Below are 16,905 nucleotides of genomic sequence, written 5' to 3'. Positions count from 1 at the left end.
ACCCAGCTAGAGCCAATGAGACACAATCTGCCATGCTGAAAGACTTGTGGAAAAACAGAAAAGGTCTCTTCCAGCTGAAGCCTGAGCTTTAGGTGGCAGCTGTCTTCTAATTCTTAGAGCCTGAGAACAAAGCCAGAACTGGAGGTAACCCCGTCCTGACGACAAGGTTTAGGCCCGTAAGCCCAGCTGTCCTGAGAGCAGAAGTACCCCTGGATGGTCTCAGTGTGTGAGTCAACAAACTCTGTTTGCTTAAACCAATTTGAGGCAGGTTGTGTTACTACTGCTGTTGTCTGAAAGAATCTCAAGTGGTCTCTGGTCCAAGGAGAGGGGGTGGCAGGATCATAGTGGAAACAACCCAAGACCAAGAATCGAGGCATTGTTTCAGCCACAACAGAGGAGTTAGACTTGGGTGAGTTTTCAGCCCTTTTGTGATTCTGTCTCTGATCGTGCAATAGTGGTTGAACTGAATAATTGTGCACGGTCCCAGTACCTTTCTAAAAGGTTTAAATATACCTACATTAAATCCAAGCATTTATTGCTCTCTATTAGATGAGAGCAACTAATAAGCAAGAGATGGGCTTCCCAGGTGGCATTACCACCTGCCAATGCAAGAGACATAAGAGAGGCAGGTTTGATCCCTGGGTCGGGAGGATCCCCTGGAGGGGGTCATGGGAACCCACTCCAGTATTCTTGCCTGGAGAATCCCATGGATGGAGGAGCCTAGAGGGCTACAGTCCATGGGATCGCAAAGAGTCAGACAAGACTGAAACAACTTAGCACACACAACAAGCAAGAGGGCGTAGGCCTGATGCATATTTGAGCAACAGCACCTTCCAAACCCCAGCCTGGGGCGTCACTAGTTCTCTGAGGAACTTACAGCCACTCCTGCCACATGCCAACCAAGCCAGTATGGTTGTGACTGTGTCTTCATTCCTTGGGAAAATGGGAATTTTCTGAATTATCATTATAAGCAGGCAGCACTGCTATAGATGAATTATTGAAAAATTGCTTGGTGGTTTTGGAAAACTTTGGAAGTATACAGAAATCATTTCCATTTTGTTGTTATAACCCCATGGACTGCATCGTGCCAGGCTTCCTTGTCCTTCATTATCTCCCAGAGTTTGCTCAGATTCATGTCCATTGAGTGGATGATGCCGTCCAACCATGTCATCCTGTCGTCCCCTTCCAATCCTGCCCTCAGTCTTTCCCAGCATCAGGGTCTTTTCCAATGAGTCAGCTCTTCAAATCAGGTGGCCAAAGCATTGGGGCTTCAGCTGTGGATCTCTGTAGTTTTTACAAGTCTAACTACGCCAGGTTCTCTGAGACACAACACACTTTGTAAATGCAGCACAAGTCATCCTTCTCTGAGGGTGTTTGCAGGCTTCAGTGTTTGCATTTAAAATAGTTTGTTACCTTTGTATAAAAACCATTCTGGACTCAAAAAAGGTTCTCAGACTTGAAACTCCTTTTAAAAATTATGATAAAATAAGTACTTTTGTCAAAATATAGATAAATTTTTTTACATGACACATTTGACATGTGTGTAAGGTCCTGCCATGCAGACCTGCAATGTGGCCGCCCCAAGGACCAACCAGTCACAGACAGTGCAGTATTAATCACCATGGAGTAAGGACTTTGAGTTCAGTTCAGTTGCTCAGTTGTGTCCAACTCTTTTCGACCCCATGAACCGCAGCACGCCAGGCCTCCCTGTCCATCACCAACTCCCGGAGTTCACTTAGACTCACGTCCATCGAATCAGTGATGCCATCCAGCCATCTCATCCTCTGTCGTCCCCTTCTCCTCCTGCCCCCAATCCCTCCCAGCATCAGAGTCTTTTCCAATGAGTCAACTCTTCACATGAGGTGGCCAAAGTACTGGAGTTTCAGCTTTAGCATCATTCCCTCCAAAGAAATCCCAGGGCTGATCTTCAGAATGGACTGGTTGTATCTCCTTGCAGTCCAAGGGCCTCTCAAGAGTCTTCTCCAACACCACAGTTCAAAAGCATCAATTCTTCAGCGCTCAGCTTTCTTCACAGTCCAACTCTCACATCCATACATGACACTGGAAAAACCATAGCCTTGACTAGACGGACCTTTGTTGGCAAAGTAATGTCTCTGCTTTTCAATATGCTATCTAGGTTGGTCATAACTTTTCTTCCAAGGAGTAAGCGTCTTATAATTTCAAGGCTGCAGTCACAATCTGCAGTGATTTTGGAGCCCAAAAAAATAAAGTCTGACACTGTTTCCACTGTTTCGGCACTTGCCTTAAGTAAATTTAAAATATCTCATCATTTTGATCACTAGGGCTTTTTCTCCCGACCAGCCTAAATTAAAACCAATCTCTGTTTAACACTAAGGCGTTGTTAGGATGGAATTTGGCCCTAGATTCTGGAACTTCAGAGAACGTTCTGGGGCTGCTCACAGCCCACAGGTGTTGGCAGGGGCGGACTCTACTGCCACTGCACTCAGGTGAGACACGATGCCCCTCGGCCTGGTCCTCGGCACGAGGCATCCTTCGGGCCTGATGGAGCTGGTCTGGGAGTCCGGTTCTGCGCGAAGCCCAGGCGAGGCCGCAGCAGCAGGCTTGGGGCTGCCCTTGGGCAGGGTCATCCTCGTGGGCCGTCCAGATGAGGCTCCCATTCTTCCATGGCCTCCGCCCCCCGCGGACACCTGGAGGGACCCTTTCGGCCCCAGCCCTCGCCCTCTCTGCCGCTGCCCTCCCGGCCCAGATCTCCGTCCGTCGGTTTGTCGTCGATCTCCGTGAGTTCACGGTCAGTGGACCGAAGTCAGCTGACAGCTCTGGCCGCAGGGCTCGTACGTGGAGTGCAGCGCACGTGCAGCGCTCCTTCCTGGAGCGGAGGCCGACGGGGGGCGACGGGTCTCGGTCCAGTGTGAGGGCCTGCGCCGTGCCAGCCCCTCTCGCGGGCTCCTGGCCGTCGCCCGGCCTCGTAGCAGGGCGGCGCGTCCTGCGGTGCCCACTCCCGGCGCGCGGTGGCGCTCCAAGCGGAGGACGTCGGCGGGCGACGCTCTGGCTGCGCGGCCCCGGCCCTCCCGGAAGCTCGAGGTCACGTGGAGCGCGGGCGCTGCCCAGGAAACGCGGCGCGATGTTGTGCGCCCGGAGGCTGGGCGGCCTGCGGGCCGGGCTCCGAGTGCGGCGGGTCAGCACCGGCTGGTCCCCGGTGGGCGCCGCCTTCACCGTGCAGCCCCAGGGCCGCCGCCTGGATTGGTTCGGCGAGCGCGGGGTGAGCGGAGTCTGGGGGTGCGGGCGTCGGGGATCGCCTGTCCGCAGTAACCTTGGGGTCCCTGCTCTGAGAGGCTGGTGCCGGGGGCGGCCCCGCGTGCGGGTCCTGCTCCTGCCCGCGCGGACCCCTGCCCATCCGGCCTGCCCGGGTGAGGCGGGCCCGCCTGTGGTGTCACTACTCCGGGACGGGCCTCGGTGGTCAGTGTCGCTAGTCCCCCCCTGATCCCCGAGACGCCCTCGTCAGTTCTGTTCAAAGCTCTGGCCTCTTCTTTTCCTGTAAAACGCGGGACTGGCCTCCGAGGCGGCGCTGCCCACCGTGGAGACCCTCCCCGTCGCAGGTCGCCGCCTCTTGGTTGTCCCGGCGGTCTGTCTGTCCGCACGCACGCGGGGTCTGGCGAGCCGTAGACACTCGTGATTGGGTCCTCCTCTCTCCAAGCTCACTTTGTCGCAGTCTGGTTGATGCACAGTGCGATGTTAGTCTCCGCTGCACACTACAGTTGCTCAGCTCCTTTTTCACGTTCTCTTCCATTGTGCTTGTCGCAGGATGTTGAATGTGGCTCCCTGGGCTCTACAGTAGGACTTGCTGCTTGTCCATCACTTCTGTAACAGTCCGCAATCACTGCTGGTCCCAACCAACCAACCTCCCTCCCCGCCCTACCACCCGCTCCTGACACTCATTGAGTTAATGACTGGATTGAGGGCGGAAGGAAGGGAAGCTTGGAAGGGACTCACCTGTGCCTGCTTTACTTTGCATTTAGGGATTTTGCTCAGTTTACATTGTTACTCTTGTTTTTGTCTCTCTCTCTTTTTTTTTTTCATGATTATTTGTTGCTTCTCTTGGAAAGATGAATCAGGGATGTGGTTACAGTGGGCCTCATAATTGAGTTTTTCATATTTACCCCCCCGCCCAGTTTTTTTTTGTTTTAAAACTACGTTTGAATGAAATTTGCTGCCCAAGCTTCCTTGGGGGTAAATAACGCTGGTATTGACGTAATGGGTGTGAGAATCGGCAGGACCCCTGGGTACTGAGCAGAAAGGCATGAAGGGTTATGAAATAGAACTTCATCCACATGAAAGGTGGATGAAATAGAACTCTCTTTAGCTTTATTCATTTTTCTTTTATACATCGTGATTTTAGGTGCTGATAGCAGATTTTCAAATATGTGAGTTGGCTTTTATTTCAAAAAAGAAACCTTAAGGCGTATATAGGTTTTCAACATGGCCATAACTGGTAGGCTGAGGTTCAGAATTGCTGAGAGGAGTGTGGGGCAGTGTGCTGAGAGGTGACAACAATCAGTCTGTAATTGAATCAGATTAGATCACTGTAAAGACCAGGGAAGGTTTTGGCCCTGATTCTGCTTTGCCCTTGTCTTTATTTTCTCCAACTCAATGTATTTTGAACAGAAGTTAACAGTTTCTTGCATCTAGTCCTGCAGAAACTGTGGGGCTGACAGGCCTCAGTTTCACCTCTTCGTATTCCCTGCCGTTGGCAAGCATCTACACATCTGATATGCACAGCTAAGCGTTTGGCCTGTTAGTTTGCCTCATTCCTGAGTTCCCATCTATGTCAGGCTCTGTGTTGGGTTGCTGGTTAAATTGATGGAAGAGCAGGGTTTCTAGTCCTGGTGCTGGGCTTCTGCAAAGAGACTTTCCATTGCAAGCTGCAGTCCACGTGCAGAGAAACCGTAGGCTTTAGGGGTGCTTGGAGCACGTTCAAGTCCCGTCTCTTGCACTTGTGACCTAGTGACCGCAGACCTGTTCAACTTCTGAGAGTGTTTCCTTATCTGTAAAAGGAGGGTGATAGTTTGTGCCCTACGAGAGCCCCTGAAAGTCCATGGTGCACGTTCGGCACGCACTACATATGTATGAAGTGCTTGTGGGTTCTGAGTGATAGAACACTGCCTTCCCGAGTGTTGCAGCAAGTGTGATTGAACCAGTGCAAGAAGACGGTCCTTCCCATTAGATTAGTGATTTTTATCTTTGTCAAGGTGTTGGAATGCTTTGGCAAGTATAGCATTTGCTGCCAGTTTCAGCCTGTGACTTGGTTTGGCATGTTTATTAGATCTTTAAAAGATATGTATGTTCCCAGTAGTCAACTTGTGGTCCCTGTTGTGTTGTTTGTGGAGTGCTGGGTGTTGTGCCCAGGACCTCACTCAGTGCCCGGCAGGGTCCTGAGAACGGAGTCCCTTGGTTCCTGGGTCCGAGCATCTATTAACCCCCTGGGTCCCATGAAGACATTAGGCCAAGGAGGGGTGAGAACTTGACCAGGGTCACACAGCAAATAGTGGTTACAGCTGCCACATGTTAAATAAATGCTTTCTGTGTGCCAGGCACTGCTAAAATATTTTTTTAAAATGTGTGCCATGTAATCCTGGCTGTTCTGTGGTAGTGACAGAGCTGGATTTTGAATGTGTATCATTCTATTTTTGTTTTTTTATAAAATAAGAATTGAAGAAAAATTCCATTCCAGTGTCGTGTACGTGGAACATCTCGGGGAATGTGAGAGGGATACCTGTGATGACAGGTGTCGTGATGATAAGAAAGCTGAGATTTTCTGTATGAGATTTTCTGTACGAGAAAAGTGTTTGTCTGTAATACCCCCAGATCACGTGCTCTGTTCTCAGTGGGAGCTGTTTTTTGGGTTCCAGGGTCTCTTTGGCGTTCCTGAGCTCAGTGCCCCAGAAGGATTCCGCGTGGCCCAGGAGAAGGCCCTGAGGAAGACGGAGCAGCTGGTGCAGCGTGTGTGCGCCACGCCGCCCGGGCCGCAGACCGTGCTCATCTTCGACGAGCTCTCGGACTCCTTGTGCAGGGTGGCCGACCTGGTGAGTGAGGTGCCGGGCCGGGGCTGAAGGCCGCCTCTCCCACTGTTACAGTTTCAGTCCAGGTTATGAGTTTAGTAGTGGACTGCAAGGTGAACGTCTGAACTGTTTGAGAGCTGTTGGCCATCGTTTGCTATTGTGAAGTGAGCTATTGAATGGAAAGAATGTACAGGGAAAGGTCACAATTAGAACTTAAACTTGAGTATGTGTATGTAATCAAACAGCTGTGTAACTGATTTGATGCAATGAAAGAGGGATTACTCACATGGGGAAGAGTCTTCATGTGACAAAGGTTCTTCATTTATGAGAACTACTGAAATTCTAGTAGAATACTTATCTGTGCATTTATAATAAAATTCTTATAAAATAGATTTTATAAACCTGTTCAGGGATATCTTCTAGTTCAAAATAAGGTATTTACATCAAACGATTGTATAAAAGCGTCTTTCCCCCACACTTGGAGTTGAGATGGAAGTGTGTGCAGGTCTCCGCCAGTTGAGTTGGGAGCCTGACTCCTCTTGGCCAGGGGCCGCATCTCTAGCGGTCCTAGGGGTGAAGACGTTGTCGGGTGTAGGGATCTGCAGGCCGCAACCCTTCCTGTCTGTACAGCTGTTCCTCCATGTTCATTCTCCATGGGGCCCCCAGCCAGAGCCAGGCACCAGGAACACAGCCACATGAGGCAGACGCAGACTCCGAGTGTGTGGGGCTTGTGCTCTGGTGTGGACTGCTCATAGCTTTTACACCCGACCCTGGCGAGGGCTGTACCTGGATGGGCTGATTTAACCTCCTTGCACAACCAGCTTCCAACAAGGAAAGAGGCACTCAGAGGATAAGTCCCCTGGCCTGTGAGCCATGGATCTGGGCCTGAGTCCAGACAGTCTGACCACAGAGGCCACGCTCTCACCATTCCAGGGGCTGGCTGCCACCTCGGCCAGACAGAATCTTCACTGGAATGACAGGCAGGTCACCTGCCCATCTTGTGAGACGTCGTATAGTAAAATCAGCTCCTTGCAGGGTCTGGTGCCATTCTTTGTTGACCCTCTGTGCGTGTAGCCACCCCCATGATCAGGACACGTGCCTCTTCCATCACCCGAAAACAGTCCCAGAAGGTCACACCCACCTCACCGCTCACCTGGCGATGTCTGACCTGTTCTCCATTCCTATAGTTTGTCATTTCTAAAGTGTCAGGTAAATGGAATCATATTTATCTTTTGAGATTGACTTTTTACCCAGCATCAGTTCAGTTCAGTTCAGTCGCTCAGTCGTGTCGGACTCTTTGCGACCCCATGAATCACAGCACACCAGGCCTCCCTGTCCATTACCAACTCCCGGAGTTCACTCAGACTCAGGTCCATTGAATCAGTGATGCCATCCAGCCATCTCATCCTCTGTCATCCCCTTCTCCTCCTGCCCCCAATCCCTCCCAGCATCAGAGTCTTTTCCAATGAGTCAATTCTTCACATGAGGTGGCCAAAGTACTGGAGTTTCAGCTTTAGCATCATTCCTTCCAAAGAAATCCCAGGGCTGATCTCCTTCAGAATGGACTGGTTGGATCTCCTTGCAGTCCAAGGGCCTCTCAAGAGTCTTCTCCAATACCACAGTTTAAAAGCATCAATTCTTCGGCGCTTAGCCTTCTTCACAGTCCAACTCTCACATCCATACATGACCACAGGAAAAACCATAGCCTTGACCAGACGGACCTTGGTTGGCAAAGTAATGTCTCTGCTTTTCAATATGCTATCTAGGTTGGTCATAACTTTTCTTCCAAGGAGAAAGCGTCTTTTAATTTCATGGAATCACCATCTGCAGTGATTTTGGAGCCCCCAAAAATAAAGTCTGACATTGTTTCCACTGTTTCCCCATCTATTTCCCATGAAGTGATGGGACCAGATGCCATGATCTTTGTTTTCTGAATCTTGAGCTTTAAGCCAACTTTTTCACTCTCCACTTGCACTTTCATCAAGAGGCTTTTTAGTTCCTCTTCACTTTCTGCCATAAGGGTGGTGTCATCTGCATATCTGAGGTTATTGATGTATCTCCCGGCAATCTTGATTCCAGTTTGTGCTTCTTCCAGCCCAGTGTTTCTCATGATGTACTCTGCATATGAGTTAAATAAACAGGGTGACAATATATAGCCTTGACGTACTCCTTTTCCTATTTGAAACAGGTCTTTTGTTCCATGTCCAGTTCTAACTGTTGCTTCCTGACCTGCATACAGATTTCTCAAGAGGCAGGTCAGGTGGTCTGGTATTCCCATCTCTTTCAGAATTTTCCACGGTTTATTGTGATCCACACAGTCAAAGGCTTTGGCATAGTCAATAAAGCAGAAATAGATGTTTTTCTGGAACTCTCTTGCTTTTTCTGTGATGCAACAGATGTTGGCAATTTGATCTCTGGTTCCTCTGCCTTTTCTAAAACCAGCTTGAACATCTGGAAGTTCATGGTTCGCGTATTGCTGAAGCCTGGCTTGGAGAATTTTGAGCATTACTTTACTAGTGTGCGAGATGAGTGCACTTGTGAGGTAGTTTGAGCATTCTTTGGCATTGCCTTTCTTTGGGATTGGAATGAAAACTGACCTTTTCTAGTCCTGTGGCCACTACTGAGTTTTCCAGATTTGCTGGCATATTGAGTACAGCACTTTCACAGCATCATCTTTCAGGATTTAAAATAGCTCAACTGGAATTCCATCAACTCCACTAGCTTTGTTCATAGTGATGCTTTCTAAGGCCCATTTGACTTCACATTCCAGGATGTCTAGCTCCAGGTGAGGGATCACACCATCGTGATTATCTTGGTCGTGAAGATCTTTTTTGTATAGTTCTTCTGTGTATTCTTGCCACCTCTTCTTAATATCTTCTGCTTCTGTTAGGTCCATGCCATTTCTGTCCTTTATCGAGCCCATCTTTGCATGAAATGTTCCTTTGGTATCTCTAATTTTCTTGAAGAGATCTCTAGTCTTTCCCATTCTGTTGTTTTCCTCTGTTTCTTTGCATTGATCGCTGAGGAAGGCTTTCTTATCTCTTCTTGCTATTGTTTGGAACTCTGCATTCAGATGCTTATATCTTTCCTGTTCTCCTTTGCTTTTCGCTTCTCTTCTTTTCACAGCTATTTGTTATGCTTTCCCCAGCATAACAGTCCCCATCTCTTTTTTTTTCTTTTCTGGGAAGTTTCCTCCCTCCTGCTCTGGGTAGTCATACTTCTGATTATTGATCACCACACAGTCCCCACTGCAGGCATCCCACTTGTAAGGAAATGGACAGGATATTCCTCCTGAGGGCTTTTCCTGGGAGTCAGGTGAGCTGTGCTTCCGGCTCCTTCAGTTGCTTCCTGGCTGCTCTGGGTTTGGGTTCTGTCCCTCCAGGATGCAGTTGTCCCAAGGGAGTGTGACAGACGTGCTGTCAGAACCTTCTCTGCTTGGTCGTGTCACGGAACCTGAAAGGCAGATGCTGTCAGTAGGTTTCACTTTCCTGAAAGCAGGTGTCGGCTTTGTGCTCAGAAATCCCAGAACTTTCAGTGTTTGTCTTTCTGGCTGCACTTTAATTCCAGTGTTCCATCATTTGTTCCACATTTTTACTTCTGCTTTTCCCTAGAAGATTTTAGCTTCTCTGCCCTGTAGCCTGTTCTATTTTTGAAGTTTTGTGTTTATGAAGTTTGATGCTATTTAATTCAAAAAAGCTAGGATGTGACTTATACATGTACAGTTCAGTTCAGTCACTCAGTCATGTCCGACTCTTTGCGACCCCATGGACTGCAGCACACCAGGCTTCCCTGTCCATCACCAACTCTTGGAGCTTACCCAGACTCATATCCATCAAGTCAGTGATGCCATCCAACCATCTCATCCTGTCGTCCTCTCCCCCTCCTGCCTTCAGTCTTTCCCAGCATCTTTTCCAATGAATCTTTTCCAGTGAGTCTGCTCTTTGCATCAGATGGCCAAAGTATTGGAGTTTCAGCTTCAGCATCAGTCCTTCCAATGAATATTCAGGACTGATTTCCTTTAGGATTGACTGGTTTGATCTTGCAGTCCGAAGGACTCTTAAGAATCTTCATCTTTGGGTAAAAAAATTCAGAGAACATTATATTTGAATTTTTAAGGTTTTGTCTGCTAATAAGATCAGTAACATATTATAAGGCATAGATTTTATAAACTACATTTTCCACCAACTGGTCCTTTGTTTTCTTTTTCTTAACTCAGTCCCTGTGTAACAGTATTGCTTACCTCATCGCTATCAAAAATGAGTTTTAAAATGGTGTTTTGAATGCTAATATTGTTTGTAAATCCTGCAGCGTGGAGACAAGTGATTTATAGAACTTGTTGTAAGCTTTACGCAGCTCACTTCTCAGGTGCGGTTCTACTAAAGCTGTCCTACTGTTGCGTCAGATGTCGTCTCAGGCTATGGTTTAAATGTTTCTATGTTGAAAACTATTTGATAATAAAATCAGGAAATTTTACTTCGTGGTGATTTATTTCCTGTTATGCACATGTTGTTTTCATGAGAATGAAGAACACATGTAGTACTTTTCAGTTTCCCTGCATTTTCCCCTGTGGTTAACATGAAGTATAAAATCTAGTTTTGCACATTTGAAAAAGAGGATTCTGGCTTAGTTAAATTCTAAGGTCAGAATAGCGGCCCTAGTCTTGTGCCAGGCAGGCTGCCCCTGGGAATTCATGTTGATTTAAAGGCAGCTGAGAACGTACCTTTGTCTTCTGCACAAAGGCTGGAGTGCAGTTCACTCAGCCTGGAAACCGCACCAGGCATCTGTTCAAACAGGAAGAGCCTACCAGAGAGGCTCCCTGGAGCCAGGTCAGTGTCCTTGTGTGAGAACCATGGTGTGAACGCTAGAAAGTTCTGGATTATTTGAAACCAGAGTGTGCTGTTTTGAACAATACAATGAGGAAGAATCTACTTCATGTTTAAAAGTTGGTAAAAGTTTTCTTTGGAATGAAACGGACTTGGTTCCCAGGAATGACGGGATTCATGAACATGCAGTGAGAAGGAGAATTCCAGGAATGGAAATGCCCGGGTGAAGCCAGACGGCACATTTTCATTTTCGCCCTCAGACCCTGGGAGCAGGCTTCCTGTAAATGTCCTTTTGGTTTTGTGTCTCCTTTAGGCCGATTTTGTGAAGATTGCTCACCCTGAGGCGGCATTCAGGGAGGCCGCGGAGGAGGCTTGTCGGAGCATCGGCACCATGGTGGAGAAGTGGGTGTGCGCTCCCTGGGGGTGCTGGCCAGGGCGGGGTGGGGACGGGGTGCCCACCGCGGGACTCTGGGCTGCTTCCCTGCCGTCCCGTCACTTGGTCCTCGTCCTGTTGAGGGCTGGCACGGTGATCTGCTCTTGGGGTTGCTGTGAGAAGGGGAGACGGTGACTAAAATGCCTGTGATGGGGCGGGAGCGGCGGTCGGGCACAGCGGGTGCCCAGGACCCTCCTCCTGCTGGGTTACGGGCCCTTTAGCATCTCGGGCAGGTGGTGATTAAAGCGCTGTCGCACTGATGCTGGGTCCACGGGGCAAGGCCAGCGGCTCACCTCCATGTGGTGGCCTTGCGGCCCCCGGGGCTGGCCCTGGGGAGACCATAAAGGTGACGTGGGTGCCGCAGCAGGCCGGGCCAGGGTGGAGTCTGTCGTTTTAAAGTGATTCTGAAGTAAACTAAATGTGCTTGTTATGGTAACAGGGAGGGGGCAGGATGCCCTCCAGGAAGGGTGTCAGGCTCCCCAGCTGAGACATCAGGGCCTGTGTCTCTGAGACCAGAGGCGGCTGGGAGAGGGGGGCTCCTCTCCCCACGGGGGCTCCTGGCGGGGTGTGCTGGCTGCCGTGCTGTCCCCCACCAGCAGCTCTCGCTCTCTTGGGGATGGTGGCTGTGAAAACTGGCTCCTCGATGGGTGAACTGGTCGCTGCAAGCTGGGACCCCGGTGTGGTGACAGGGCGGGAGCAGGGGCTCGCCGGAGATGAGTGGGAGCCCTGGGCGCCGGGCTGGACTCTTGTCTGCCGGGCTCTGGGCACAACCTGCACTATGGGCCCTGTGCTCCTGGCTCCGGGGCGGACGGCCGGAGCCGCGGCCTGTTGAGAGGTGTTGTCGGGAGTGTCGGCCCAGTGTCTTTGCTTGACCCCACGAGGCTGGCTCTTGATGGGGGTGGGCTCAGGCCTTATCTGCTCTTCTGGCCTCAGCTGTTGCATGTGGCTTTAGGTTTACACTTTTACCTCCTGGGACACGTTGTTCTCACATGCTGCCTTCCCTGTACTAACAAGTGGTTGTGCTTTTCTGATCGGAAGGAAGAAATGAAACAATGGCCCAAGCCTTTGGCCTCTGGCCAGGTGTGCGCTAGAACTTGACACTGTGCTCTTGATGTAAAGCCAAACCAGACGGTACTAGAAAATCATTTAATTTTTTTCATTTGTAATTTTTCTAGGTTGAACACAAATGTGGAATTATATCAAAGTTTGCAGAGGTTACTAGCTGATAAGAAACTTGTGGATTCCCTTGATCCGGAAACCAGGTACTGCTTCCTTTGTGTTCATTGTGCTTGTGACTTTGGACGTGAGCTTGGCAGCCACCTCGGGTGTCTCTGCCCTCAGAGCCCGTCTGTCCAGGTGGTTTCTCCCGGGTGATGGACACTGCTCAGATGGCGTCCCTGCTCTGAGAGCTCTGTGCCGTCTCACCCTGTCCTCCTGCTTCTCTTGATCCTGTCGCTCCAGCAGCCTCTCCTCTGCCGGTGGGTCCGGTCAGCATCTCCCAGCCGCTGGATGGGAGGCTCCACGAGGGCGGGGCCACGTCTGACCTGCTCCCTGCGCATCTCAGCATCTCCCCCAGCCGTGGCCTGGAGGAGGTACTGCGAGGCTGACCGTTCTATTCAGCTGCGTTCCTAAAGTTCCATCACGGATACAGCAGAAGATACAAGCAAATTGGATTCATTTACTACTGGTGGATGTCCAGATCCTTGAGATGGTCGGCTTTGATTCATACCATTTATTAGTTGAAAAGACCTCTTTTGTAGCTCAATATACAAATATATTTGATATAGGATTTTGGATATTATATTTCTTTGCTCAGATGTATTATAAAATATCATAGTTTGTCATTAACTCATCTATGTATCATGTGTATCAAGGCACAGAGATTAATTTTTTGTGTGAGCCTATTTGTACGTGTATATTTTTTTATTTATGAGACACTTGCTTGGTTCTTCCTGCTTCTATTCTCCTGTCTCCACCCATGCCTGTGACCCCGAGTGAACCCTGTCCCCGGGCGTCCTGTGTTGATCTGGTGTGTGGGTGACGTGCTGGCCAAGAGGCAGGGAGGGGCTTTTCACCTGTCTGCCTGTGGACAGGTGTCTGCAGTCCTGGCGCGCTTCAGCGATCCTGGCGCTCACGGCACAGGTGACGCGGGCTGCACCAGCACAGTAACCTGTCTTGATCGTGATTCTACTGTTACTACTTTTGTTAGCGAGGTGATTTGAAGTTGAATGCCTGCTATTTGTGCCGATTTTACTCAGCTGCTACTGACTTTGAGTAACGACTGGTTATTCATAATCTGACTTTACTAAAGGTTTGCTTTCTTGTATTTAATGTATAGAAGTGGAAGTGGACTGGTGGGCCATTTGAGGTACAGAGGACTTGTGCTAATTGGACATGGACCACGTGTCTATTACATTTCTTTTGTATTTGTTTTTGGCTGCCCTGGGTCTACATTGCTGCTCGCGGGCTTTCTCTAGTTGTGGCGAGCGGGAGCTACTCTCTGGTTGTCTGTGGGCTTCGCAGTGCAGTGGCTTCTCTTGTTGTGGAGCACAGGTTCTGGGACACACGGGCTCAGTAGTTGCAGTTCCCGGGCTCTAGAAACGGGCTCAGTAGTTGTTATGCACGGGCTTAGTTGCCCCGTGGCACGTGGGATCCTTCCAGATCAGGGATTGAACCCATGTCTCCTGCATTCGCAGGCGGATTCTTCACCACTGAACCACCTGGGAAGCGCACATTTCTCAATGTTACTAAAATGCCAATAGGATTTTTAAAATAACAGAATGATAAACACATTGAGAAAAAAAAGCTGGGTAGAAGATCTGTATTCTAGAAAAGAAGGATGCCTTGTGAGTGGGTGGAAACAAGACTTGGAAGTGATGATTACTGGGCTGTCACGGCGCTTGTCCATCACTGGGAGTGTTGGCCAGCACCCAGGAGGTACCTCGAGAGAGACAGAGGAGCCTACAGTGGCTGAGATAGAGCATTAGAGACTCAATATCCATCATGATAAGGTCCTGTGTAGGAGAAATGGTACCATCTTATCATTAGTGCCTTCCTTGAAACACTAGTTCTGTGAGGTATCAGAGTATTGCCAGAAGGGACCCATTGATCAGTATGTTTGGAAATCACACATATTAATACATTTTCCCCTCTTGGAAAATCTCAGTACATCAGAGGCTCAGAGAAGCCCAGCCATAAAGAAACCTGTTTCACTTGGGGTTGTCTAGAACCATCAAGAGCTTCCTTGTTTGCAGAGAATATAATAAGCACACTCTCCAGAAAACAGAATGGAGGGCAAGTCCTAGAGTCATGAGAGCCACAAAAGCTGTGAGGCAGCATGGAGTACACTCTGGAGGGCAGGCTGCAAGCCTGCATGCACACACGTATGCATCCATCCTGGGAGGCATGAAAGATGTTTAAATGGAGAAACATGCTGTATTCTTGATAAGGAGAAGAAATGTCAGCGTTCTCTTCTGGTCTCTAAGTTTGATAGTATCCAACTTATATCTAAAGACGATTTTTATTGTTATTTAAAATGATTTTGAAGTCATAAAAAATATGCCAGGACAAGCAGGAAAAATCTAATAGAGAAAAATGCTACAGAGAGGACTTGCACTGGTAATGAGACACATAAAGATACTATATTTAAAATAGCGTTATACTTACACCTGAAGAGTCTGTTAGTTCAGTGAGAGAATAGAGAACAGTCTGACCAGACACAAATGCATAGGACTGTATTTAATACATGATAGAACTGTCACTTCATATCTGGAAGGAAAAGCTTGGTTTTCAGTAAGTGATATTGCTGCTGCTAGGTCGCTTCAGTCGTGTCCGACTCTGTGCGACCCCATTGACAGCAGCCCACGAGGCACCCCCGTCCCTGGGATTCTCCAGGCAAGAACACTGGAGTGGGTTGCCATTTCCTTCTCCAATGCATGGAAGTGAAAAGTGAAAGTGAAGTCGCTCAGTCGTGTCCGACTCTTTGCGACCCCATGGACTGCAGCCTACCAGGCTCCTCCGTCCTTGGGATTTTCCAGGCAAGAGTACTGGAGTGGGGTGCCATTGCCTTCTCTGAAGTGATGTTAGGCCAATGGAAAAGTAAATTAAGATTTAAATATTAAAAAAAAAAAACCCCAAAGTGTTGATAACTTGGAATGTGGAAGATCCTTCTTTACATGATACCAAAACCAGACCACAAAAGGGAAGATTGATTTGATTGTATAAAAATTGCAAGCTTTGGTGTAGCAAAGCCTTTCCAAATTTAAGAGTCAGGATAAACGATAGGGCAGGTGTTTGTTGTTTTTGTTGTTTAGTCGTTCAGTTGTGTTTGACTCTTTGTGATGCCATGGACTGTAGCCCACCAGGCTCCTTTCTCCATGGAATTCTCCAGGCAAGAATACTGGAGTGGGTTGCCATTTCCTTCTCCAGGGGATCATCCCAACCTCGGGATCGAACCCAGGTCTCCTGCATTGGCAGGTGGATTCTGTACCACCGAGCCACCTGGGAAGCTCAGGACAGGTGTTACTTACATGCTGAAGGATTAATATAGTTACTGTGTTTTGATGCCTTACACGTTACCTAAAAAGAAAAAAGTGAACTGTCTTACAGAAAAATGGGTATTCTTTTCCTGAAACCCTTATCCACAAAATAGGGAATAGCAGCAGATGGCTGTTAAACGTGGAGCAGTGTGCAGTAAGTGTACACTGGCAATAGTTCTGTTCATTCAGTGTATCAGCACGGTCATCAGCAAGAATGTCCCTATTGTGAAAAGTCAAGGAAAGCAGCAGAGTAGATCAAATACTTGGATAACTTAATCCAGAAAAAAGTAGTTTAAAAAAAAAAAAAATACTACTGACAGAAAGACGTGTTCCAGTTGAGCTCAGCTCCCACTGTGTAGCAGGATTAAGAAGGAAGCAAACCATCCTCCTGAGCCCATGGAGTCTGTTTCCACCGTGGCATCAAAGAGTGATGCTCTGAGTAGCTGCCACTGGCTGGACGAGAAACTGAGACTCTGATGCAGAAAGCCTTTGAAAAACTGTCCAAGCATAAACCATTTTATCTTTTTAATGATTGGGATTTAGATGGAGTTGAAATAAGTAATTATCACAGTGGTGTTCACAGGTCTGTGCTCTGAATAAAGGAGTAAGCTCCTACATGAAAAGCTAATCATAACTGTTTTTCATGTTCTGCAGTACACATGATGGACTTATTTCAGCATAGCAGTCTTTGCCCAGGAGCAGCGTGGAGTAGAGTTCTGTTCAGTACACGTGCTGAGTAGGAGGCATGGCACAGGTCCGCGTGCACACGTTCATGCCAGCAGGCGTGCGTGTGTGTGTGGTCCACAGTGCTTGTTTGGTGCTCGAGTGTAGTGTGCAACAGATACTGTAGAGGATAGACAGTTGAAAAGATGTCCGTTTCCTCTAGGGAAAAAAATGCAGAAAATACAGCCTTCTTGGAGTGATTCATTCGTTTCACTCAGTCTAAGGCCTGTACAGTCTGCATGATGTATGTGATACCGTATCATGCACAGGGGGGCGTAACTCCTGGCCAGCCAGCTGTTTTTCCTGATTCCTGAGATGTTAAGCTCCTGGTTTCAGAAAAATCGTGTGTA

At 48.5% G+C, this 16,905-nt stretch overlaps 1 protein-coding gene across 1 annotated transcript in view; it reads left to right on the top strand.

Annotated features, from left to right (window-relative positions):
- Positions 1-2,533: 2,533 nt before the first annotated feature.
- LOC102406548 (mitochondrial intermediate peptidase) overlaps positions 2,534-16,905 on the top strand; it is an 85,250-nt gene continuing 70,878 nt past the window's right edge. Inside the window, exons 1-4 of the mRNA XM_006070947.4 lie at positions 2,534-3,241; positions 5,889-6,062; positions 11,175-11,263; positions 12,470-12,556. Of these exons, the coding sequence (XP_006071009.4) occupies positions 2,627-3,241; positions 5,889-6,062; positions 11,175-11,263; positions 12,470-12,556 (965 nt within the window). The 5' untranslated portion in view covers positions 2,534-2,626. The remainder of the gene's footprint in view (positions 3,242-5,888; positions 6,063-11,174; positions 11,264-12,469; positions 12,557-16,905) is intronic.

Source organism: Bubalus bubalis, chromosome 13, assembly GCF_019923935.1.
Source record: "Bubalus bubalis isolate 160015118507 breed Murrah chromosome 13, NDDB_SH_1, whole genome shotgun sequence".
Taxonomy (NCBI): Eukaryota; Metazoa; Chordata; class Mammalia; order Artiodactyla; family Bovidae; genus Bubalus; species Bubalus bubalis.
Note: the sequence above shows the minus strand (reverse complement) of the source record. Positions and strands in the feature narration are given on the sequence as shown.